The following is a 27787-nucleotide window of genomic DNA, read 5'->3' as shown; positions in this document are numbered from 1 at the left end:
GCAAAAATCATCCCATTCTGAGGGATTGTTCCTTTAAATGTAAATGAGCTCTGCTCACCCCGCCCCTCTCTTCTCTCTGTGGAGTGACAAGCTGCTCTGAGAGATTGTTTAATTTAGCCGCGTTTAGTCGTGAAACTTGCTAACTAGCACGTTATTAGGAAAGGTAATTGCAGAGATTCATAACAAACCCCTTATACTCATTTCTGCTGTCGGTGAACCTGGATCACGAATAATTCGCGCGAACATAGACGGATGTATGTAGATCGGGAGGCGCATTCCCTTCACAAACAAACGTAATCTACTGCATCTTCAGCGGCTCAGATGTCGGGAGTAAATGACGACCACTATGTTCATTATTACATCCAGCAACACAACACCTCAATCGAGATATTCTTGTCTAACTTACATCTCTGATCCAGCATCGAAACAATGGCACTCGGACTGTTGCAACTTGTTTTAGGGCGGGTCTGAGGTAAGACGCTCATGACCGTATTTTCTCTCTCAACTTCAAAAATCATTTCAAAATCATCCTACATTGCTGCAGAAGTACCGACCCAGTCTATGCAAAGTGAACATGCAAAGAAGATCAAACACCCCCAAAAAAGGTAAAACGGTGATACAGGACAAATTTGAAGTTGAGGGACAAAATATGTTTTTCGACATACCCTAACTGTTAAAAAGTATGTAAACTGTATTATTTTTATGAATCGTTTCACTAGATAAGACCCTTCTTCCTCAGCTGGGATCGTTTGCAACCGCATTTGGGATCGTTTGAAGCCGCATTTAAACTACATTTTGGAAGTTCAAAATCGGGGCACCATATCAGTCCATTATATGGAGAAAAATGCTGAAATGTTTTCCTCAAAAAACATAATTTCTTTAAGACTAAATAAAGACATGAACATCTTGGATGACAAGGGGGTGAGTACATTATTTGTTCTGGAAGTGGACTTCTCCTTTAATTGTATCCTTATTTACTCTCATTTGGTGGATGTTAATTTTAGACCCTGACAAGCGACAGGTGTAAATGTATACAGTTGTTTTTTTGTTTTTTTTTTTGGTAAAATTAGACTTGGAGCCGCAGTACTGTTGTTAACGAGCCATGGGTTAGATACAAAGATTCCTGTAGAGATTAATTGTTTCACATTAGCATATGCACATTTAGATTAGAGGTTGTCTTGTCCGCCTCTTTCTTCCTGACACTGTTGAACTGCTGCTCTATGCCTTTCTATGTGGGGAAGCGCTATAAAACATGCCGAAAATCGAGCTTTCCGTCCCACACAATTTTTTTTTTTTCTGTCTCCCACCAAAAAAATATCTCCACACACACGCACACCATTTCTAATTTAAGAACTCATTCATGGGAGGGAAATGAGCGAGATATTTTAATGTGCAGCGCTAGAAGAGAGGACTGAAGAGACTGGGAAGGATGGGGAAATGGTCAAATTCAGATAAGGGTCTTATTAAGATTATTTCCCGCTCCCATTACTCTTATTGTTGTTAATCAAAACCTCGAGATGAATTCAATTAAAAATCCCAGGAATTTAATTACAGGCTTGCGACTGTCTGTGCACCCTGAAGAACACAGCTGAGTCTTTGTGTGTGTTGTGCTCACATCTGCATCTAGTCCCTAGTTTTCCTCCTCGGCTTTCCCCGTTTGGAGATTTACAGTTGGTCTGTTGTTAAATTAAGTGACTTAATGTGCTGTGTGTTGAAGACACACACTTTTAATTGAATTTATTTTATCAAACCACTTAACTTTGAACTCTAGTTTTATGTTCATATTTTGGTATTTTGTGCTTTTGGCTCTGTAAGTGTCTTTCATAATTGAGTTTATGCTGAGTAATCGACACGTGAACATCCTCTCTGCAGTTCTCTCTGCAGAAAACCATTGTGATTCTTTCTTTTCTTTGCAAAATGGACAATAAATATTAAAACTACTGGCTGTAAATCAAATTTCTGGTTGTTAAAGTGTTTTTAGCATATTTCTAGGCTGTTCTGAGTGGTTGCTTGTAGTCCTAAGTCAAAAGGAGCTGATAATGTTACCCAGACACTTACAGATCAGGCTCAAAGAGAAGTTCAAGAGAGATTATGGGAAATTTGAGAAGAGAATAAGATTTTCCAATGCATTTTTGGGCTGTCAAAGTTAAAATGCTTTCAGTATACTTTACTTTATATATTACATAAAAATGCTTAAAATATACACTACCAGTCAAAAGTTTTTGAACAGTAAGGTTTTTAATGTTTAAAGTCTCTTCTGCTCAACAAGCCTGCATTTATTTGATCCAACGTGCAGCAAAAACAGTAAAAGTTTGAAATATTTTTACATTTAAATATATATTAAAATGTAATTTATTTTCTTATTTTAAAACTGAATTTTTAGCATTATTACACCATTCTAATATTCTGATCAAATTGCTGCTATTGCTGCATTTGTTATTATTATTATGTATATTAACAGCTTAATATATTTTTTTCAGGTTTCTGTGATGAATAGAAATAGCATTTATTTGAAATATAAATCTTCTGTAACGTTATAAATTCAAAGCATCCTTGCTGAATAAAAGTTTTAAAAATTCTGTTTAAAAAATTGATCATAATAATAATAATAAAAATAATAATGAAAATGTTTTTCTTAAACAGCAAATCATCATATTAGAATGATTTCTAAAGGATCATGTGACACTGAAGACTGGAGTAATGATGCTGAAAATATTATTTTAAAATATATTAAATATAGAAAGAAGTTATTTTAAATAGTAAAAATATTTTAAAATGTTACTGTTTTTGCTGTACTTTGGATAAAATAAATGCAGGCTTGCTGAGCAGAAGAGACTTCTTCAAAAACATTAAAAATCTTACTGTTCAAAAATTTTTGACAGGTAGTGTATATTTAAAATGTTTACTGAACATTTGTTGTTAAAATATTTATTTAATTAGAATATAGAAATGTAATAATTTAAATATAGATATGCTGTTCACCGAATAGAATAATATTATATGAACAAAAGCACATTTTTCCAAATAAAATTGTAATATTTACATTGAATTTAATTTGCAGTGACTATTAAAAAAGTAATAATTGTAGAAATAACTACGTTCAAAAGTTTGGGATCAGTAAGATTTGAAAAAATTCATAAAATTGTAAAAAACAAACAAACAAAAAATTCTATTTTAAATAAATGCTGATCTTTTTTATTCATGAGACAATCCTTAAAAAAATTGTTATCCACTAAAATATGAAGCAGCACAACTGTTTTCAACACTGATAATATAATAAATGTTTCTTGAGCAGCAAATCTGCATATTATAATGATTTCTGAAGGATCATGTGACACTGAAGACTGGAGTAATGATGCTGAAAATTCAGCTTTACATCACAGGAATGAATTATGTTTTATAATATATTCACACAGAAAACAGTTCTTTTAAATTGGATTAATATTTAGCAATTTTACTGTTTTTACCATGTCTTTCTTCTTTCAAAAACATTTTAAAAATCTTACCAACTTTATGCATGAAAATGTATGTAAATGGCTTTATTTCAGGGAAGAGGGTGGTAGATCATCGGATTTTAAGCATCCTTGTAAAATTCTTGTAAGCATTTGCGAGCAAAATCACTGTATTTTTGATGACTAGGTACAATAAGTGACTGCACAGCAGCTGGAGCCTCCCGTTGTTTGATGTTAGCGCTTCCTGGTTCAAGACCATTGGGTTTAAGGGACCAGTGCATATTGCATTAATAAATGATGCATATTGAGTACATTTGTTATTTCCTGGAACAAAAACTGACTACAGTCTCTGTATTTGCAAAACACATGTTTCACGCTTATGACAGAGTAATGTCATGTCATAAAAAGCAATGTGTTGCACTGAACAAAGTTGTTCTTATTGGAGGAAACAGTTTGCAGTAATAATCCCAATTGAGTTTGTCAGTTTTGAGTGATTGGCAGGATAAAAATCCCTGAGGGAAGTGGTTAGTGCATGTTACAGCACAGTAGAATTATGTACTTTCCTTTTAATCAGGGAGGAAAATGGGCACCAGTGACATTTAAGACATTTCATAAACAAATACAAAGAAATGTTGGTAAATGTTGGTAAATGACATTATGCCTGTAGCATGTTAAGCTTCATATAAGCTTCTCCTTTAGTAAATGGTCCTAGGGAATAAATTACACACCAGAAGGTCGCTTTTGTCTGTGTGGAAGGCGAAGTATCACTAATGCACACGAGGTGTATATAGTCTCAGGGAAGTCTAATATATTTTATATAAATATAAAATAATAAAATAATTCTAAAATAAAATGTAATAACTTTTTTTTTTTATTTCAGATAGTTGTTAATATTTCTCCATATTGCTTTTCTTTTAGTACTTGATGTACTTAAAAAACTAAATTAATCAATTAATAAAAATGATATACACTACCAGTCAAAAGTTTTTGAACAGTAAGATTTTTTTTTTTTAAGAAGTCTCTTCTGCTTACCAAGCCTGCATTTATTTGTTCCAAAATACAGTGAAACAGACTAAATGTGAACGTGCATTAATTCATCTCACTCACAAAAAACAGATTCAGTATTCCTCAAAATGAGTAAAAACAGTGAAATGCAAACTCAGAACATGACGCAACCCTGCAATAATTAAGTATGTTAAATAAAACAAATATCCTTTGTGTATTTAATCACATTTTAATAACCAGTGTCTTTGCTGCTGACCTTCGATGATGCAATTCAACCATACTAATAAGCAAAAATTACTTTAGATAAAATAACATTTGTGCTTCATTTTTTTTTTTTTTTTTTTTTTTTTTAATAGCTGAAGAGTGATCTCCTGCATAAATGTACTTTTCTTTCAGCCTGAGTTGAATTCATTTCACTTTTGGTGTAAAAGGGCTTTTACATTAGAATTGTTTTATATTAAAAACAAAGAAGCAAGCCCTGCCCAGATTTAAAAAGTAACGCAAAAGTAACGTAACGGATTACTTTCCGTTAAAAGTAACTAAGTAACATAATTAGTTACTTTTTCAGGGAGTAACGCAAAGTTGTAATGCGTTACTTTTAAAAGTAACTTTCCCCAACACTGGTTACAAAAGCATTTTATTTAAGACAAATGCTGATCTTTTGATTTTTCAAAAAAAAAGTGCTCAACAGTTTAAAATATTTATAATTATAATAATTAAAAATGTTTCTTGAGCAGCAAGTCAGCATATTAGAATGATTTCTGAAGGATCATGTGACACTGAAGACTGCAGTAATGATTTCTGAAAATTCAGCTTTGATCACAGGAATAAATTGCATTTTAAAATATATTCAAATAAAAAAGCAGTTGTTTTAAATAGTAAAAATATTTCACAATATTACTGCTTGTTCTGTTTTTTGGATCAAATAAATGCAGGCTTGGTGAGCAGAAGAAACTTCATTAAAAAGTAAAAAAATCTTACTGTTCTAAAACTTTTGACTGATAGTGTACACACACACACACACACACACAAAACTATTAAAACTATTAAAAACATAACAAAATTACAAAATCTTTAAAATCACAATGTAATTTAAAATGTACTTAAAATATAAGTGCTGTAATTCATTCGTAACCATGAGGCCCTGTTGTTTCATCAGGCATCTGAACCTGGCCGTGCGACCCAAACAGCTCCCGGCGCTGGTGCGCAGTGGCGTCCCGGAGGCCTTGAGAGGGGAGGTGTGGCAGCTACTGGCCGGATGTCATAACAATGACCATCTGGTGGAGGAGTACCGTACACTCATCACTAAGGTAGGCGTACAGTTCCCATCCTCCACTTCAGCGCACCAGAGGCACATTTGATCACATAATGCAAAGCAATGGCTTGACTCTAATGCATCTCCTCCATTATCAATGCTTTTGTTTTGATCGTATATCTGAATTATTCTTCTAAATGATATTGTAGTCTCTAACCTTAAGTAGATGTTTTTTAGCATATTTTTTCGGTTGGAACTGCACATGTATAAACACATGCATCTATTCCACGCTAAGCACTGCACTTGGCGCAGTCAAGAAGGGCCGGGACCAGTGCTTAATTTTGTAAATGAACAATTGCCGAATCCAAAACAGCAGTTAAAAGGCGCTGTGACCAACACTGACAATACAACTTCAGTTTTCCCAGAACATTCAATGAAGTCACTAAACTGTGATGCCACAACTGTAAGAGCAAAAAATTTTTGCACTAACTACAGCATAGGGCACAGGTTTTCAAACCGCCTGGGTTAAAAATAGTTCGCAGGATGATGGAAAATGTATATGGAAGTTACGTTAAAAATAAAATGTGTATATTTATGTATATAAGAAAGGTGTAAATATGCAAAATATATCTGATTAAATAGTTAACAGATTTAAAACAGATAAACGGACAAACAAGTTAACGGAAAGGAAATTGAGAACCAAGATGACAGAACGCTCATCCTGTTTGTTTGCCTTATTTTACAAAAGCACACGTTTTGTTTTTACTGTGATGTATGACCAAAAATAGTGGAACACTTGTTTCAGCTATTCGATCACGCCTTGCGCATACACGCACACACCACATATTCTTTAGCAATTCAAATTGACATCGCAGTCTGTACATTATCAAAATAAAATACAGTCATCCAAACATATAAAAGGTTACACTGGTCAATTTAAATAGTCTGTAGCCTAGTATAACCAGTCCACTCTGCTGTTATGCCAGTCACATTTTTGCTCATGTGAAGAAGGTGGTTTATGTGTAAAGTACAAAGTCTACATTATAATAGTTTATCATTCAAATACATTGTGAATATGGAAACATTTGGATTTGTGCCGAAATACAGAGGTACATGAGGTACAGGCCCATCGCCTGGTACTTTTTAGTTTCCCTTTGTTTTGGTTTCTTAGCTTTATATGTTGTTCTCAATACCATTACATTTAAAGGGTCCTATTATGCTCTTTTACAAAGTCTTGATTTTGTTTTGGGGTGTACTAGATCATGCTTTCATGCTTGGTGGATTATTATTATTATTATTATTATTATTTTTCACATAATTTACATTATTACAATACCTTTCTCCCCAGCCTGGCACAAATGGCTCGATTAGTTCTGGGTTTAATGAAGGCCTGCCTTCCGAAAAACTAAATGTGTTGTGATTGGTTAGCTGTCCCACTGCATTGTGATTGGCGAACAGCTTAGACAGTGTTTTCGTCCTGCTATGCCCCTTTGCTGAAGCAGTTAGCACAAGCTAGATTAAAGTGATTCTTAAGTTTTAAATATGGATATTTTTCTTACAAAAACGCATTGATTCGCTACAGGAGGCCACCCCTCAACAATTCAAATTTCTGTAGGCGGGATTTAATATATATTCTAATGTGTGACTGTGTTGTGACCTCATTGCATTTGGAAAACAAACGTTGTAGTCCAAAGGAGTCGTTCGTTGCAGTTCTTGAAAAGAGATTTTTTAAAAACAAAAAATCTCCCTTTGGAGTGGACTTTGAGATTTGTAACTTGTAGATCTTTTTTTGCCCAAAGATACACATACTGACTACAATTCAAAAAGTGAAAAAGCATAATAGCACCCCTTTAGACGATTTGTTTTGGAGTCAGGGTAACTAACTTATAGATATGTTTATAGTGTTTTTTATGTTTATACATTATAATATTTCACTTGTTTTGGTATTATTATTTTTGGTATTATTACACTCTCTAAACATTCCACTGCTCACTAAAAAGTTTTACAAGAAGTTCACGTTTGGGGAGAGTGGGTTAAGCAGTAAGCACCTATCAATTAGAGCAATTTTGAACTTAAGAAAGCTGACTGACTGTTCAAAAATATGTTGAAGACCAATACATAACCTCCAAATATCTACATAAACCAGCGCTTGCTTTGTCTCATATTGACGCATTTAATGCGTTTGTTAATGCCGGATCTTTCAAAACAAATACTGGAACTAAAAAATCCAAAATTTGACATTTTCTGGAACAGGATCTGGCAGGATCCGGCTCAAATTAAGCACTGGGTGGGACAAATGCTAACACCACATCCTACAACACTAGAACAACAATAGAGAAAAGTTAATATTGCTTGTCTCATGAAGTATTAATGACTGTACCAGATGGCATCCACAGACTACCAAAATACTGATATGAATAGTAATGCTTAAAAAAGCATTTAATTTGTGATGCATTTGTCACGTTACTTCCACAGACATTCTGTATAATAGCAACCAAAGCGTCTCAACTAAAAAAAACCAACAACTGTGCATTTTAAGTGCTCTTAAATGCACAAATCTAGCTGTTTTAAGAGAGCACATGGTCTTTTTTTAGCTGGCTAAAAATGCTTTGGTATACACATGGCCTTAAAGAGAGAGTTCACCTAAAAATTAAAATTTGCTGTTAAAGAACCTCAAACCTAGGTTTATATGACTTTCTACTTTCAGACAAATGCATTTGGAGTTACATTAAAAAAATGTCCTGGCTCTTTCAAGCTTTATGATGATAGCGAATGGCTGTTGAGATTTTGAAGCCCAAAAAAGTGCATCCATCCATCATTAAATTACCACACAGCTCTGGGTGGTTAATTATATTTCTTCTGAAGTGAATCGATGCAATTGGGTAAGAAAAACATCCATATTTCACTTCAGAAGGCCCTTATTAGAGAGGGAAGATAACCGTTGAATTCATAAAAATGACCCTGTTCAAAGTTTACATACACTTGATTCTTAATACTGTGTAAGGGCAGTACTAAATTAAAAAAAAAAAAAAAGAAGATATTTAGGCAAAATAAGAAAAATGTGCAAAAATCTCCATTCTGCTCAGAAGTTTTCACCCCCAGCTCTTAATGCATCGTTTTTCCTTCTGGAGCATCAGTAAGTGTTTGAACTGTCTGTAATAGTTGCATATGAGTCCCTCAGTTGTCCTCAGTGTGAAAAGATGGATCTCAAAATCATACAGTCATTGCTGGAAATGGTTAAAATGCACATGGACTAATGAAAAACTATTACTAAACAAAAAAACACAAACTGTGGATCATTCAGGTAACAACACAATATTAAAAAGTGTATGTAATCTTTTGAACAGAGTCATTTTTATAAATTCAACTATTATTTTCTCTTGTGGACTATATGTAAACATCTTTTATGTGAAATAATATAGGTCAGTACTAAATTAAAAATAATATGCATTTTGTATGATCCCTCTTATTTTGGTAAAATAATTAACATTTTGCAGATTCTAAAAGGGGGATGTAAACTTTTGACCTCAACTGTACACCTAGGATGGCTTGAGGGTGAGTAAATCGTTGGGTAATTTTTTTGTTTTTTTTTGGGTGAACTATCCTTTTTACTCGTCTTCAGGCCATCCAAGATGTAGGTGACTTTTTTTCTTCAGTAGAACAATAAAGAAGATTTTTAGCTAAAACTGTGGTCCTTGGTGATTCATAAAATGCAAGTCAATGGCTACCGTCACTTTAAGAGTCCAAAAAAAAGCATGTCAGGCAACACAGAATTAATTTGTGTGGCTCCTGACAATATATTGAGCTCCTATGAAGCCTAGTAATCCATAGCTTTAGGCCAACAGTTCAAGCCAGCAGAGCATCTACAAGTTAATCAATCAAAACTCACTTTCGGATGTCCAACAGTCACTTCGACTTGATATGAGCCAAAATACCAGCATGTGTGATTCTATAAAGCTGTTTTTGCCAACTCATTCAGCAGTTCCTCCAACAGTCACTGAGCTGAGGAAACCGTTCCGACTCCAACCGAAGATCGGTACAGAAATATTCCAGTAGTAACGTTTTTTTAGAATAAAGGCTGAAACAAAATATGGACCTTTTAGGAGGAGTTTGCCATTTTATTAAACTTGTATGTAGTCCAGAGGGAAATTTTGAAGAGGGGGGGATAGGATGAGATCAGTGCATGTTGCAAGCCAGACTCGAACCTTATCCAAATGAACACCACAGCTCAATGCATTTAGGCTCCAAAAAGCTTGGCAAGTGTTCTGTTCACAGAACAATTTTCATCATTAAATTTAGTATGTATTTTTGCTTGATATGACCAACAAAGGCCCATTCAGTTATGAAAGGCCGTCTTTCAAGATTCTAAAGAATTTGGTTTGGACGTCAAAACTGTTTCTTGGAAAAGGCTGTAATTATGTCTCCCGTGTACAAGGCAGGATAGAGCGCATATGACACGCTATCATAATACTCTGCATTACCCTTTTTGGATAGAGACGGCCCAGAGTTCCTAAGAGCCACTCAAAAGTCAAGTAATGGCAGAAGCGTTTTATATCATTAGCAGTAGCATTGAATTGCTAATGGCTAAGTAAAGTGTATTAGAAAGCAGGACTCGGGTACAAAGAGTTGTTTTCTTTCTCAGACCTTATTGTCTGTTCAGTAAAGTGACTTTTTTTAGCATTTAGCTGATTCTGTGCATCCTTAACTTTCAGCAGCAGCATCATATATTCGCTATAACTTCCCGTTTAGCAAATCTGCATGCAAACTCTGTCGGTGCGTCTGTAGTCGTGCTACTTGACCCCTTTGTTTTAACCCGAGGGAGGCATGTCAATGTACTGTATCTTAGAGATGGCAAAAGTACACACGTTCTTCACTCAAGTAGAAGTACAGATACTCATGTTTAAAAATACTCTGGTAAAAGTAGAAGTACTGACTACACTTTTTTTACTTAAGTAAAGTAAAGTAAAGAAGTATGGGCTCAGACATGTACTTAAGTAAAATGTACCCATTACTACTACCTGTTTTAGTGCCATGCTGGTAACTGGATCTCACATCGTATTGACACATTAATACAAAATAACTTACATGTAAAAATTGTTAGATAATGAATGTATCAAGACTAAACAACCACCATGTAGAACAGGACCGGACTGGGACAAATTTCAGGCTAGGAAATGTCACACTCATCCAGGCCATCCCATACACCCACAACACATTCTAAAACCATGGACAACCCTATATATATATATATATATATATATATATATATATCTGTATATATTTTTTTTGTATGGCCTGGGGCTGTGCAAAATAAGAAAAAGGCTCTATCCTGAACTGCACCTTCACTTCCATTTTCCTTTTCAGTCTCTTCATTTTCCATGATATCTTTCTGCATCTCACTTTGTGTGTGTTTGCTTTTTTCACTCATTTTCTTGTACCTTTGTACATTTTCTTCATTTTTCCCGTCAGCCATTTACTGTTATGAGCAGAACTGTCTTGTCCACCTCATTATATTCTATTTGCAGTAACAATTTTAAGTTTAAAGTATCCACATTATGACCATGTGTTTAAAATGGCTTAAATACTATAGATTTAACAAAACTATATTTTCTAAATTGCCTCAATGTCAGTATTAGTACAATAATGATTACATCATGACGATATCTTTACAGAAAAATCCTAATAATGAACATGTTGTTGCATTATCGTGAGTCATATTTTTCTCTTACCAAAATTAACCATGGTTTATTACAGTAAAAGTATAAGTTTTTTTTTTTGGCGGATTTAATTTTAATTTAACTACAACCATAGTTTTACCACACATCTAATGGTTAGACTATGGTTAGTGTAGCAAAACCATGGTTTGTTTGTGGTTACCATGGTTTAACTATAGTAACCATTCATTTTGGTTTTAATTTTCGTAAGGGTTGTGTTGTTATCAGGCCTAGCTTCCTCTAAACGTATTACAAAACAACAGTACATAATGATGTCCTTTAGCATAGAGTATTTCAAGTGATGATAGCATTGACGGTCACCTTTTCTAATAATGTGCTAGTTAGCAAGTTTAGCGGCTAAACACGGCTAAAGTAAACAGGCTCGTCACTCCACAGAGAGAAGAGAGGGGCGGGGTGAGCAGAGCTCACTTGCATTTAAAGCAGCCGCATTGAGAATTTTTAACCAAAGTGTATTATAGACTTTTCATTAAGACCCTAAAGAATCATATCAACTTGTGGAAAATGGCCATCCGATGACCCCTTTAAAACTAAAGTAACGAGACTGGTTGCAAAATGTAAGTAGAAAGTACAGATATTTGCTGTACAGATAAAAAAGTACAGATAAAAACTAAAGCTTTTACTGTATTCAAGTCTCTGCCTTTTCCCAAATAACTTTCAAGAGCACTATTCTCAGAAATCTGTGAGCCCGTGCTCTGTTCCATTTGTGCCTTAATGTGATTTGTCTCTAATGCGAAAGCTGGTTGTCCCTTGTTAAGAACTTGCTCTTCACTGCACTTCACAACGTTCATTATGGCTTTCTTTATTCTATGCGACTAGAAAAGGCTAAACCTCTGCCACTGGGCGCAAGTCAAGGGATGTTTACACCGGTAGTGATTTGCAATGACAGAAGTGACTGTAAATCATGCATTTCTAGAGAGAGATGGTTATTTGGAGCGGAATAAGTGAGGCAGCCATCAAAGCACTTCAAAACAAAGCATTGCAAACTGTTAAATGGAAATGTTTATGTGGAAAACTTACTATAAGAAGTTTATCTAGAAAAGAACAGTGATTTATTTTTCTTCCACATTATATTGGTACAATATTGATGATTTTATTGATGGACTGTTTGATTTAAAGGGATTGTTCAGTCAAAAATGAAAATGATCCCATAATGTACTCAGCCTCAAGCTATTCTAGGTGTGTATGACTTTCTTCTTTCAGATGAATACAATCAGCGTAATATTAAAAAATGTCCTGGCTCTTCCAAGCTTTATAACGGCAGTGAATGGCTATTGAGATTTTGAGGTCCAATAAAGTGCATCCATCCATAATAAAAAGTACTTCACATGGCTCCAGGGGATTAATAAAGGCTTTCCGAAGTAAATCGATGCATTTGTGTAAGAAAAATATTAAAATAGTAATTTAATTTAAAAAAAAAATTAAAATATCACACATTCATTGGCCATAACAGTGAATATAGGGTTATCGGTATCGGCCCAAATTTAAATATTGGTGCATCCCTAATAAAAATAAATTAAACCACTTCAGTGTTTGCAAACAGTGATGACATGTTTTTTTGGGTGGAGCCTATCTGGTGGCAAAAAAAAAAAAAATGACTTGATGGTGCCCACAAGTTTGAACTTCCAAAATGCAGTTTAAATGCAGCTTCAAAGAACTCTAAATGATCCCAGCCGAGGAAGGACCTTATCTAATGAAACGATCGGTTATTTTCTAAAAAAATTGACAATATATATACTTTTTAACCTCAAATGCTGGTCTTGTCTAAGTGCGTGAACTCTGTGCATTTCGGTTCAAGACAGTTAGGGTATGTTGAAAAACTCCCATCTCATTTTCTCCTCCAACTTCGAAATCAGCCCACATCGCTGTTTTATCTTTTTTTGTGAAGGGTCTTTGACCCTTCTTTCGCATTCACTTCGTAAACACTGGGTTGGTACTTCTGCAGCGATGTAGGGCGATTTTAAAGTTGGAGGAGAAAATGAGATGGGAGTTTTTTCGACATACCCTAACTGTATTTACCCGGATTACACAGAGTTCACATGCGCATGGCAAAGCTATATGAATTGTCTTTTTTTTTTTTTTTTTTTTTTTTTAATAAAACCAATCATTTTACTAAATAAGACCCTTAGAACCGTTTGAAGCTGGATTTAAACTGCATTTTGGATGTTCAAACTCACAAGGCACCATAGAACATTCCTGAAACTTTTGCCTCAAAAAACATAATTTCTTTCCAAGACAGAAAGACATGAACAACTTAGATGACAAAGGGGTGAGTAAATTATCTGTACATTTTTGTTCTGGAAGTGAACTTTTCCTTTAAATGTCTGCATTTGGCTTCAAATGGTGTTTTTGACAACAGTATTCTATAAAAATAGGATTTTTCATGGATTTTTTTCCCATTTCACTCCACTTGTTAACAGTGTTTTTCTGCCACCACAATGTGCGTGCTGCTGCAAGTGACGTAACTGTGATGTGTACTCTAAAGTGGTCTATAAATATGGCTGGTAAGAAATATTTAATGCTAGTAACTGGCATGTGTGGTAAAATTTTATACCTGATTTTAGACTATTATGTAGACTTTAAAGGAGAAGTCCACTTCCAGAACAAACATTTACAGATAATGTGCTCACCCCCTTGTCATCCAACATGTGCATGTCTTTCTTTCTTCAGTCGTAAAGAAATTATGTTTTTTGAGGAAAACATTTAGGGATTTTTCTCCATATAATGGACTGATATGGTGCCCTGTGTTTGAACTTCCAAAATGCGGCTTCAAACGATCCCAAATGTGGCTGTAAACGATCCCAGCTGAGGAAGAGGGGTCTTATCGTTTATTTTCATAAAAAAATACAATTATATACTTTGTCAAGATGCTCGTCTTGTCTTACTCTGCCTGAACTCCGGTTCATGACAGTTAGTGTATGTCGAAAAACTCCCATCTCATGTTCTCCCTCAACTTCAAAATCATCCTACATCGCTGTTTTACCTTTTTTTCTTAAGGGTGTTTGATCTTCTTTGCATGTTCACTTTGCAAACACTGGGTTGGTACTTCTGCAGCGATGTCGGATGATTTTGAAATGATTTTTGAAGTTGAGGGAGAAAATACGATTGGAGTTTTTTGACATACCCTAACTGTCTTGAGTCAGAATACACAGAGTTCAGGCAGAGTAAGACAAGACGAGCGTTTGAGATTAAAAAGTATTTAAATTGTTGTTTTTTTTTTTTTTTTTTTCTAAATGAAAATACAGATTGTTTTGCTAGACCCTTCTTCCTCAGCTGGGATCGTTTATAACCACATTTGTGATCGTTAGAAGCCGCATTTAATCTGCATTTTGGAAGTTCAAGCTCGGGGCACCATATCAGTCCATTATGTGGAGAAAACATCTGAAATGTTTTCCTCAAAAAACAATTTCTTTACGACTGAAGAAAGAAAGACATGAACATCTTGGATGACAAGGGTGTGAATACATTATACGTAATTTTTTGTTCTAGAAGTGGACTTCTCCTTTAATAACACAGGTTCATTTTAATGAAACATCCAAAGAACAGCCATATCTAGAGTTGGGGCAAAGGCTTTTTTTGTTAGCTAGGCTACATGCTCACAGTTTCACTGGGCATGGCCATGTCAGCTGTCATTATGTAAAGAAAACATCCCGCAGCACTGAGGTCCCAGGTGGCTTCAAGATGTTCCTCTCTCCCACCCACCCTAAAGTCCAAATAAACTAAATGTACACACTGTGTGTGTGTGTGAGAGAGATTGTTAGGACCACAGCCATGCTGAGCAGCTCGTGCATGTATAGGTTTGCTTCTCAAGCCACACTAAACGAGCTAAACAAACCCGCGTTTGTGTCACTTCCAAAGAGAATTCTGCCAAACTCGTTGTTTTCCACTGTTCACTATTATGTCAAAGTTTTGTATGTATTGTACACAAACTTTTATTACATGAAAACAGAACAGTATGGCATAACAGTAAATAACTTCCATGAAATTTTCCTGATCTAAGACTGGCAACGCTGAAGACCAGCACATGCTTATGTAGTGATCCAGAGTTATCATTTGTGCTTAGGAAGAATTGGTCATGACATGAGCAGGTTTTGCCAGTTCTTGCGACACATGGAGCTGAATGAATACTGTGAATACTCAAAGATTTCTTTGTTCATGACTTAGGAAAAATTTCTTGTTAAAAAAAAAAAAAAGGATGGTCTGGAGTTTTCTCTGGATGGTCAAATCCACAGTGTGGTACCAATTAACTGAAGACATTACCAACTTCCTAGAAGTAATCTGGATTTTGTATTATTTTTTAAATGTCATTTAGAGGTTATAGACTGTCCTAAAACATTTCCCGTCTGTCTGGAAGAGCATGCAAATTTGGAATGGTTACAATATCTATATCATGAAAATGAAAATTACCCTATGATTTACTAACCCTCAAGCTATCCTAGGTGTATATGACTTTCTTCTTTCAGATGAATAGAATCAGAGTTATATTAAAAAATGTCCTGGCTCTTCCAAGCTTTATAATGGCAGTGAATGGCTGTTGAGATTTTGAAGTCCAAAAAATCCATCCATCATAAAAAGTACTCCACACTAGGGCTGGGCAATATGGGCAAAAAAAACATCATGATTTTTTTTTTTCACATCATTGTGTTGCCTAATAATATTAATAACAATAAAAAAGTTTAGTGTCTTAGAAATACACATTTGATAGTAGCTTGAGTTAGGATGCAGATGTAGATTAATGTTCATTTTCAAAATCAGAAATATCTGTAAAAATTGTCACAACCTAATTTTTTGTATCATGAAATGAATTTTTTTTTTTTTTTTTTTTTTAATTAACCATTGCTCTTTCATAGTAGCATACATGTAGATCATGATAATAACAGTTAAAACCACAAATATAGCACCTCAGTACCATGGTAAAAGTGTAATATAATTTCTAGGTATTTGTATGAAAAACAATAGTCTGAGTACATTTACTCTAAATGCATAAATGCTATAGCTTAATCACAAAAATACTGTATATTCCATTTCTCCTCTTTAAATACATTTAATACATGTCTACATTAATAATATAATGAAATTCGACACAAATATACCCACATTTCTGACAAAATACCACTGTGCACTTAGTGCTACTATAGTAAATCTATGGTAAATGATGGTGATTTGTAGATTTAAAAAGCCTTCTGACTGTATCGTTGCGCACAGTGTTTCTCCTGTTTGTCAGCGCTGTTTCATCTGGCTATAAACCGAGTCATGTGTGTTCTTCACTGAATTCAAGCGCTTCACACTGGATCTCACAGCGCTGTTTAGTGACCGAGACTCATCAGCACGTGAACGCATCTGCTCCAGTAAGTTCACGCTGCGCCGCTGTTTGAACATCTTGCATGCACTGTATTGTTTTTAGTATTGCTACAGGTTATACAAGACAAGACCTGACTGTAACCTTCACAAAGCTGACTCACAGACGGCCTTTATAGCGAGGCCTTGATGAAGGGTCTTGTTTCCACTCATCTAGTTATCACAGAGCTGCACTTTTCACCGTCTGCCCTCGCAGTGCTCTAAACTCTGATAGAAGAGGGCTAAAATGATCCCTCATAGGCTTTGAGGGAAAGCTACACCGCAAACCACACGTTCCTCTCACATTGCGTAATTAGTAATTAATTGGTTTTCTTAACCTTGTAGCCAAGTCAGAAGCTGCAGCTGATGATTTTTTTGTTTTTTTTCCAATAATGACAGATGTTGAACCAGGAAAGTTGTAAACTTTTTTTTGTAATACAACAAATGCTTTCTATTTTCCTTATGCTTTGCTTTGTACGTGCGTGTTTGCGGTTGATGCCTGGGAACCATGGTGATTCATTTCTTAAAAGCGTTGCACAAAGAATAGCCATGCTCTCAGAGTTTTGCCATTGTGTTTAATTCAATGGAGGCATTGACGGCCCACATTTCTATTTTGAGTTGTTATCACGGAACTGGCAGGCTGCTCTGTAGTTCAACGCTTACGGCAAGTTAAGCAACAAAGTGACATTGATGAAACAGTCTGTCTCCGCTTCCAATAAACATTTTAGTGAGAAATATAGAATTTCCAGTGTTTTGAGAGACAGGCCTCCCTCTGATATATCAAGGCCAAATAGCTGGATTAAGACAAGTGTTGATTTTCACCAGGGCTGGGTTATAAATACAGGACACGTCTTAACACCAGGACTTGAGTGATGACAAGTTTGATTTAGTTTTATTGAGCGCCTTCACCTTTTCCATGTATTACTCAAGTACTACCACTCTTTCTAACCCCAGTGACTTTTCATTTATTTACACTTGTTGCCATGGAAGTGACAGGTACAGTACCAACACTGTTAAAATGTGAGGTTTATGAAAACGACAGATGGTTGGGTGTGAAATTGCTCAAAAGATGGTGTTTGGAAAAATATCTCAGTGTGAAAGTTATTGGGGCCCAGTGTTATTTTGAACACCACTGGCATTCATTGTATGGACAAAAACACTTGAAACACTCTTCAGAATATCTTATTTTGTGTTCCACTGAAGAAGGGAACAGGTGTGGAATGACATGAGTGAATGATTATATAATTTTAATTTGTGAGTAAACTATTCCTTTAAAGGAGAAGTTCACTTCCAGAACAAAACATTACAGATAATGTTCTCATCCCCTTGTCATCCAAGATGATCTTGTCTTTCCTTCTTCAGTCATAAAGAAATTGTTTTTTGAGGAAAACATTTTAGGATTTCCCTCCATATAATGGACTTCTATGGTGCCTGCGAGTTTGAACTTTCAAAATGATTCAAATGGCTCTAAATGATCCCAGCCGAGGAAGAAGGGTCTTATCTAGCAAAACGATTGATTATTTTCTAAAAAAAAATTACAATTTATATACTTTTTAACCTCAAACGCTTGTCCTGTCTAGCTTGGCGTGAACTCTGTGTATTCTGGTTCATGACAGTTAGGGTATGTTGAAAAACTCCCATCTCATTTTCTCCTCCAACTTCAAAATCGTCATACATTGCTGTTTTACTTTTTTTTGTAAAAGGTCTTTGACCTTCTTTGCATGTTTGCTTTGTAAACACTGGGTCGGTAATTATTGTGAGGACTATTGTGAAGTTGGAGGAGAAAATGAGAGTTTTTTTGACGTACCTTGCCAGTATTGAGTATGTAAATTTTACATTTTTAAAGATAATAACTGATTGTTTTACTAGACAAGACCCTTCTTTCTTGGCTGGGATCATTTAGAGCCCTTTGAAGCTGCATTTAAACAACATTTTGGAAGTTCAAATTCGCAGGCACCATAGAAGTCCACTTTATGGAGGAAAATCCTGACATGTTTTCCTCAAAAAACATATATATATATATATTTTTTTTTTTACGGCTGAAGAAAGAACATCAACATCTTGGATGACAAGGGGGTGAGTATACTATCTGCAAATGTTTGTTCTGGAAGTGAACAGTAACTATATAAGGATAAGCAAAAGTAATAGTGATGATTGATTTTGCTGCTGAACAGGCCAGTCAAAAATTCTCCAGCTAAAAGAACGGGCTAAGGTAGATCAGCTTTCAGTAGATCAGTAGATCACCAAGTTGGTCCAAACTTGCTCTAAACTAATGATTCTCATTCATATGCATCTTCCTGGATCCCCACCAAGAAAGAAAGACATGAACATCTTGGATGACATGGGGGTGAGCAAATTATCAGGAAATTTTTATTCTGGAAGAGAACTAATCCTTTAATGCACCGCAAACTGGCATGGACTCACACTTGTAGTCAGTCCCCATCTGTATGGTTCTACTTCTGTTTTTCGCAAATAGAATATATTTTATTAGATCGTTTGCATGGTAACAAGCATAAAATTTTGAATCCTCTGTTTACTCTGCACCCATCTGCACACCCGAGCATGTTTGTCGGACTGCATTTTTTTGGCTTACCAGATGTTTACCAGATGTTCCAGTGTCCATAAACACAGACGCAGAGGTCAGACATACACACAGATTTCTCTAGACACTCCTCATACACCACCCCATGCGGTGAATAAAAACAAACGGCCAACACAAAGCCTGACCTGTTAGTCTGCGGCAGCCTCACTTCAAGTCACGGCATTCTAAACACACCACAATAAATATCCGCCTCAGCGCCAGGCGTGACTTAACAAAAAAGAGAACAGATAGTCTCGAGCTTCACTGTATTCAATAGAAGACTTTTTAATATAGCAAATAGTAGCTTGTCTGTACAAAAATAGCTTCGCTGCTCTGTGGGGTTAATGTCACTCTGAATGGTCTAGACCCAGGGGATTGTGCAGGGTTTATGGAGGAAGGCTGTGGGTGGTCTATACGGCAGGATTGTGGCTGGTCGCTGCCGCAGCAGCGATGTCCAGGTTTGTGTGGCTGAGAGTTTGGCTGACTACTGATGTAAAGCTGCTGTCTCACTCTGTGAAGGGATGAGTATGTGCTGTTTGTGTTTGCTGTGTTTTCACTGAGCAGCTGAGTCAGGCTGGACTTGGCTAACACCTTCCCATCACTATAGGGACTGCCTTTCTCTTATCTTCTCCTATAGACCTTAGTCAGAATAGATGGTTTCATCTGACATGTAGAAAAACAAGTTTGTAAAGGAAAGAAGTTCAGTTCGTTCTTGTCAATACGGAAGTATTCGCAGTGCATTTTACCCTCTGCAGTGATGTATTGAGATTGATTGTGTACGTGAAGAAGCATATTGAGCTAGAAAGAAATGTAGGATGGAATTATGTGTTATGATAATGGGTCGAAAAATAAGAGGGCTTGCAACATAGCCATTAATGAGAGTTGCTGTAGAGGCAGAGCAAGTGGAAGATTATGAGAAGAAAAGGTTTTGGAATTTTGTGCACCAGTCAATCATATCTAAATTACATCACAGACCTGTGCTTTGGAGTTGGCGGTCTGCAGATAATTTGTGGGAAGACATTTTCAGTGGTTCACCAGAGTGATTGGCACGTAAGTATGCAATGGTGTCTTTGAAGAAACTGTATTTCCATCCTTCGCAGCCTAATCAAATTAAATATGCCGTCTACTCTAAGGTCCGTTTCTGTGTCTTATGCATTCAGCCCTTCCATTCCTCTTTATTTCTTCCATTCCTCTTCATTGTCCTCTTACTAATGGATGAGCCCAGTGTCCGCTCCCCACCTTTCAAGTTGGGCCTATTTTTAGCCCCTCGTGTGCCTGGCTGAGGGGATGCGTGAAAGTGGGGACTGTGTGTGTGTTTGCAGATACTGGCAGTGACAGAATGAAACGAGACTGAAGGGGTGCTATAGTTTTAAAATGACCGTGTTGACAGAGAACAGACACTAATAAAGATGATGTAAATGGAAATAGGTGCGTTTGTGTTAGGGAAAGACCCAAGAGATCAGTAAATCTGTATGATTGATGTTTACTAAAACCAGACTGGCACAAATCATCTGGTGATACATGAAAGAAATACACAAAGAAAATGACTTTTGTTGATAAAAAATGCTGGAGTGTTACTTGACACAGGAGCCACAATACCGCTCAGCAGGGGTAGAATTTGAATTATGATGCAGGGATAGTTTATCTAATAAGAAATGAATGTACTTGGTTTATTTCTGGCACTTTGGAAAAGGCTACATTCTGACCTCCTGATGTTATTTTTTGCACGTGTCCGTATACGAGGGAGAAATGCGTGGGAGGGATGTTGCATTGGAATTGTGATGGGAATAGAAGGAAACGGGTTTTACATTAGAAAGACAGTGTTGAGAGAGTCTGAAGGCAGTGCATTTTTCATATTTGTGAGATATTGAAAGGTGGGTATGAGCGGGGTGAAGGAGTGTATGGATTGACAAGAAAAGGGGATGCCTTTCTCTGCTCGTGCACCGACATCTGCTCACTGGCTAGAGCCGAGGGTGGGAGGAGTTTGAGTGTTCCTGCTGCAGCAGAGAGAGGGAGGGAGAGAGGGAAGGAAGGAGCGAGGATGCATCAGTGCCACAGAGGAGAGAGAGAGAGACCGCTTTCTGCATCACACCACTCTATCCTTCATTTACATTCCAGACGCTGGCTCCTCTCTGGAGAGCCCCTTCTCCGTTTGAAATGCCAATCACCACTTGCTGTTCCTTCATCCTCGATCACACACACTTCCTCCACGTTGATGTGAGGGAGCTGGGTGCCCGGCACGCGCAGAAGAGGTTCCCTGGTCTTTGTTCGACTGCCGACTGAAGTTGCTGCAAAGACATCAGACTGTGGATTACGTCTTTTTTTGGGGATTTGTAGGAATAAACAATTCTACTGCATTATTGTGAGGAATCTGTAGCACTGCTTTGTTGTGGACTAATGACTGTGTGAGAGCGACTGGGACTTTTGTGATCAGAGTGGCAAGGACTCCGCTTCCTCTGCTTTTTTCCTTGTGCACGTCCTGTGCCGGCAGCTGCCTGCCCCGCTCCGGCGCAGCTGTGCTTCTCCCCGGAAAGGTGGGGGAACTGATAAAAGAGTGGAGGGGGGGCATTTATGTCCTCTACTGCTGGGGTTTGATCCGGAATTTAAGATAGACTCGCCACCTGCCCCCCACAACAGTCACTGTATGATCCAATGTGTTTTACTCAGTAAGTGACTCTCCCCAGGAAACTGTCGCTGCATGTGTGTGCCTTGGTGAAAGGATTGCTGTGGACACTGAGGACTACCGGCTCATGTTGCTGCTGATATGGAAGGCACCTGGCACGGACACCTCCCCCATGTCTATCAGGGGCAGCCGTACTGTGGGCAGCAATAGCTAGGCCCCCAAGGAACTAGCACCCTAATTGTGCGCCCAAGCGCACCCTGAACAAGATGAACGCAACTGAGTTGAACTATAGCACAGAACCCTTCTGCCTTCTGGACATTGGCTACTCTCAGATCTTCAACACCTGCCTGCTGGAAGTAGCTGTTATTCTCTTCTTGACAGTGCTCATCATCTCCGGGAACCTGGTGGTTATCTTTGTTTTCCACTGTGCCCCGCTACTCAGCCACCATACCACTAGCTCTTTCATACAGACTATGGCGTATGCAGACTTGCTGGTTGGGGTCAGCTGTCTTATCCCCTCCCTGTCCCTCCTGCACCATCTGGAGGGTCTGAATGAAAAACTCACCTGCATGGTCTTTAGCTACATGGTCTGTGTGTTGAAGAGCGTCTCCATGGCCTCTCTGGCATGTGTTAGTATTGACCGCTACATTGCCATCACCCGACCTCTTTCCTACACAGCTCTGGTCACACCCTGCCGTCTTCGCACTTGCATTACCCTTATTTGGCTGTACTCGGCACTCATCTTTTTGCCCTCTTTTTTTGGTTGGGGTAAGCCAGGATACCACGGTGATGTATTTAAATGGTGCTCCTCCTGGGGCACCCAGCCCCTTTTTACCGCGTTTCTTGTTGCGGCCCTCTACGCACCGGCTGCTCTTACCGTTTGTTTCACCTATGCCCATATCTTTCGGATCTGTCGGCAACACACTCGGCAAATCAGCGAGCGGAGAGCTCGCTTCGGCCCACAGGATCCTGAGCCAGGTGAGCAAGCGTGCACGGACAAGCGCTATGCCACCGTGCTCTTCCGTATCACCAGTGTCTTCTACCTGCTTTGGCTACCCTACATCATTTACTTTTTATTAGAGAGCGCAGGGATATACCACCACGCCATTGCCTCATTCCTGACCACATGGCTGGCAATTAGCAATAGTTTTTGCAACTGTCTCATCTACAGCCTGTCGAACAGCGCCTTCCGCAAAGGCCTGAAGCGGCTATGCCTGCTTTGTCTGCAACGTAGTGACACCAAGAAGCCCCTGGGTGATCCACCAGCACCTCCTCGCCCTGCTTGCCATGTGTAATGCCATCTTTTGGCAAGATAGTGAGCTTGATGTTGATGGCAAGGGTCTTGTCAAGTTAAAAGCAGATACTGAAGATTTGTTTCGGCATCTGTGCACTGTCCCGAGTGTTCAGAATGGGGCAAATTGACAAAGGTCTGTTTTCCTGTATGTGTAGTTGCAGGATTACCTCGCAGCAAGAAATGGACCTTTGACCTTGGTCATTAAAGATGAAGTGGACAGCTATGTGAGAATGGGCTATTGCAGATATACCGTTCTCAGCAGTTTGCAGCCACGATAAATGAGGAAAGGAGAAAAATCTCATTCTGCGAAGACAGAATTGTGATTGTAAAGTCTTTAGATTACATCAGTAGCTACTCTTGTAGGCTTTGTGGACTGTTGACTTTTAGTTCTGCCCGTGTGGTCAGCACAGTGAGAACAAATAGTCTCTGTTTCTCCTGATAACTGGCTCACATTTGTTTATATGTAGAGAAAAAAGACAGATCCCTGCTCTGGCTGATCTAAAACCTTAAATATTATAGACTAGATGTTAAAATTATCTTCTGGACAAAGACTCTGCAAAGATTAAAAGCATTTCCAAGGGCTGACCTAGTTTCGGACTCATGATCTTGTTTGTGTTTTTACTAGTAATATCCAATACTTGCCTCTGGGTTTCTGAGGATAATCTGATGACTACTCTGCTCTCAATGGAAAAATCTGCTGTGTTTTTTGTCTTTGAATCTGCAAAGACTTGACCTTCAGCAATCAAGATTGGAATTTTTCAAAAGCCGTTTTCCCAAAGAGCAGAAGTCGACCCCAGCCCCCGAGCAATGCCACGATTACATGGACTTCCCATTTTCTGCTTATTTAAAGCCATGAAGGGATTACATAACCACGCCTCCAGTCAGAGGACATCATCCTTAAAAAACACAGTGATACAACAGCAAACGGACAACCTATTCTGCCTGACTCTTCTCTAAACATTGATCACACTGGAGATGAACTTCCTAACTGGATCCCGCAAGATCCCCTCACTCCTAGCATCAACTCTTATCAAGTCATTTTGAAAAAATCTATTCGACTACTTGGAGTATTTAATTTGATTCAACTCAGATTTAAATTTGATTGTAATGTCTGCTGGACAGAAAGACTCTTGGACTTGCCCTCTGCCCTGAAGTGTCAGTCATGTGCAACTTGCCATGCTTGGTTCGTTTCAGCTGGTTACAGTGTGTTTTAGTAGTAGGCATGAATGGTTAAGGGGAATGGGGAACACCTGTCCAATCGCACAATCACACTTAAAATATTGTATAATGCAGTTAAGCACAACACAGAAACACATGACCATAACAGATAATTCCATCACAGGGTCCTTAAGATGAACAAGGCCGTAGTGGTAAAGGTCACTGATGTGGGCAAGAATGAAAAAGATTGTTGTATTCAAATTCAGACACACAGACGGTCAGAAGAAAAGCTACTGAAACCGATATCAAGATGAATGATCAAGTGAATGATTTGGAAAAGTCCTACATGTGCTCACACACGAAAAAACGGAACAACTGCATTTTACTGCGCTGTACTATTTATCTTTATGACACAGATACATGTACATAACTCATATGTGGAGTTGCCAAGAAAATCAAGGGCATTGAAAATGATGCCCTTTGTCATTTTTTTCATGCTGTGACTATGATCATAATTCATTCATTTGGATGGTACTGTTAAAAAAGATTTCTTATGCAGATAGCTTCGTCTTCATAGCTGACCAAAGTAACAATATTTATTGGTGTTCTCTGATGGAATTGTTATTTTTATTTTTTATATATATATATATAGAGGAACCACAAAATGTATTAAGATTGAAAATACTTGTTGTTGAATGGATTGATTGTTTGTAGTATGTAAGATGTTTATTATACAGAAACAGTCTGCATTCCTCTTTGTATTTAAACTAATAGTATTTATGACCTTTACCTTCTCTTAAATTGTTTTAAGAGAATGTTTTCCATTGAAGAGGGTTATCGTGGCATATTCTCAAACCTTTTTTTGTATGACACCATGGAAAAACACATTTTATCACCAAAACCAGTAGTGTGACTGTCAGAAATGGATCTTGAAATGGTTTTTATGCCACGTCACTTCAGTTAAAGACTGAAGACTTGCTTTCATAATTGTAATACTGTGACGTGACGAAGTGTCTTATGACTTCAAAAACATGTCTCTTTAGGTCACGTGTAAATCTGAACTGCCATGTCATGGCAGGGCGCTGTGCAATACTTCCACTCACTAGACAGAGATGGAGAGCGATAGAAAACATATCACACATAAGAGAAAAAGGGCTTTTATTTTTTCCAAGTGTCCCAGCTTGTTTGTTCAAATGTAGATCTTGATCTAGAGGCCTCTGGCCATGTGCTGTTTTTGAAACAGAGCTGAAAGAATTTGTGTATCTCAGTTTAGCCTTTTACCTATCCGTCGCTTTATTGATCGCACATGACCGTGTGCGTGCGCACACGTGCATGGATGTGTGTGCGCAAAGCAGAACAAAGGCGCATGTCTAGTCAAAGAACTCGGTTTTTAGCATTCGTCTTGATTGCTGTTTGGACTCATTAAAGCCCCTGGAGCTCTTGACTCACTAAAGACTGCTTGCCTTAAGAAACCTTCCCTGCGTTCACCTAAAAGAATCAGGCTAAGAATTGAAGGTCATGCTTGAGAAGCTGTCTATCTTGTGTATTAACCATTTGGATAGGTAAAATTTTGAGAAACCGTCCATTTGTTGCTTTCGATTCTGGTGTTTTTTTTCCCTCATTGGTCGCCAGTTTATTCTTTCTATAAAAATGAAATTGAGGTTGGGTTTTCTGCTTAAATTGCTGTGGAAATCCAAATCTTGAAGCATGCTTATCTGTATTTTCAGATGCTGTAGATATTGAGGTTATTTCTGCTTTCTGAAGGATATTGTAAGTGGGATTTTGTGTGCTACAAATGGAACTGTATGTTTTGAAATGAGAATGGGTTTGAGGCTGCCTAAACAGGTGTTGACAATGCATGTTTTGCTTCACAGATGATGGTACTTGTGTCATGGGTAAACCTGGAAGAAAGAAAAAATTGCAACTTTTGAGACGTTTTATGCCAGAGAGCTTTTGTTTGTTTTTTGTTCTCCTTATGATGCCAAAGCATTCTTTTTTTTCTTTCCTGTGGGAAAACTGCTCTGTTCTTGAAATCAAAGTCAAGGGCTAACGCTCTCAAGGGAGAAAATCCCCCAAGATGATGCTCTCCGCTGTGCCATATTAGGACGCAGGACCCAGTTGGCCCCTGCCATTGCAGAAAATGGAGGGCTGAGCTGGAACAGTGTGTGTTTTCTCCCCGTGCACACAAACACACACACACACACACACACACACACACTCTTTTCTCTGTAACTTGCTAAGCATCTTTATTGAGTTTGTTCATGTATGTTTTACCAATCCTGTTAAATTGCTGAGCCAGGCTCCTTAATGAATTGCTCATGATCTTGCCCTTCTGTAAATGGGTCCGGTTTTTATGTGATTAACTGGAGAGATTTTTTATTTTTATTTTTTGTCTTTCACCTTATTGCATTCCAAATTGCATTTCACTTCTTAGCGTAAGCGAACACTTTTTGCAAGAGAATATGAAAGCACTGCAAAGTTTTTGTGATTAACAACAGTTGCTTGGCTGAAAGAAAACTTGATTCTGCTTCTCCATATTTTCTTCAGCATATCAAGTTGTCTGGTGTGTAGGGCTGTAGCTGAGGTACTAATGTGGTGTACCGCAAATTTTGTAATGATGTCATGTTTTAGAAAATAATTGTCAATAATATATTTATATTCTGGTATATCTGCACTGAGGAAATAAATGTGATCTTATCCTATCGTGTTTGCACGCTTGTCATTGTTAGATAAAATGTATGAGTCGTGTGTGTGTGTGTGTGTGTGTGTGTGTGTGTATGGTGACTGTATCATGTTTTTTTTAATGTAGATGTATGTGCTAGTTTGTGTTTCTGACACTACATTAATAATCTTTGGCTGGTAATTACTTGCATTAGCACTTGTTCATCTAATGCACACATCTGCAGTTTGTTAAAAGTACATGCCACTGTAAAAATGAAAAAAAAAAAAAAAAAAAACATCATACAATTATTGGTCAAGTACATGTGTTTTTAAGTCGTGCCAACTGAAATATTTAGTTTTCTGTGACGCATTGAAAGTCAGAATTGTCTTTGTTTTTGTAAGTACTGTACGTTTCTCATGACCTTATCTGATGTTGCATAATATTGCTGTTTTAAATTTAACATTTACATTTTTTGCATGTCTAGACAAGGTTTTGTTAGGCTATTAGACTGTCCCAATTGCAGAAGCATCAATTCAAAAGGTTTTCAAAGCATTCATTTTTATGAATAACTTATGATTTTAATATGCTTGGTTATTTGGGATTTATGTTTCATGAAGGATGTGTCTTAGACTAGTTTCACCATCCTTACTTGTCACATGATTTGCTATTCATGAGTGATAAGACAAGT

General features: G+C 37.4%; 2 protein-coding genes and 1 long non-coding RNA gene across 5 annotated transcripts in view; all 3 read left to right on the top strand.

The window, feature by feature from the left end:
- LOC127171989 (uncharacterized) overlaps window positions 1-27787 on the top strand; it is a 121779-nt gene that overhangs the window by 34034 nt on the left and 59958 nt on the right. The window lies entirely within an intron of this gene.
- LOC127171982 (rab GTPase-activating protein 1) overlaps window positions 1-27787 on the top strand; it is a 112215-nt gene that overhangs the window by 40740 nt on the left and 43688 nt on the right. For all 3 annotated transcript variants that reach the window (XM_051120981.1, XM_051120980.1, XM_051120982.1), the window contains one exon: window positions 5617-5767. In XM_051120981.1, coding sequence (XP_050976938.1) covers window positions 5617-5767 — 151 coding nt within the window. The remainder of the gene's footprint in view (window positions 1-5616; window positions 5768-27787) is intronic.
- Window positions 20553-27133, top strand: LOC127171986 (probable G-protein coupled receptor 21). Its single transcript, XM_051120993.1, has 2 exons — window positions 20553-26207; window positions 26312-27133. The coding sequence occupies exon 1, from the start codon at window positions 22252-22254 to the stop codon at window positions 23278-23280; it is 1029 nt and encodes a 342-aa protein (XP_050976950.1). The 5' UTR covers window positions 20553-22251; the 3' UTR covers window positions 23281-26207; window positions 26312-27133.

The sequence above is a fragment of the Labeo rohita genome, chromosome 10, assembly GCF_022985175.1.
Source record: "Labeo rohita strain BAU-BD-2019 chromosome 10, IGBB_LRoh.1.0, whole genome shotgun sequence".
Lineage (NCBI taxonomy): Eukaryota > Metazoa > Chordata > Actinopteri > Cypriniformes > Cyprinidae > Labeo > Labeo rohita.
Note: the sequence above shows the minus strand (reverse complement) of the source record. Positions and strands in the feature narration are given on the sequence as shown.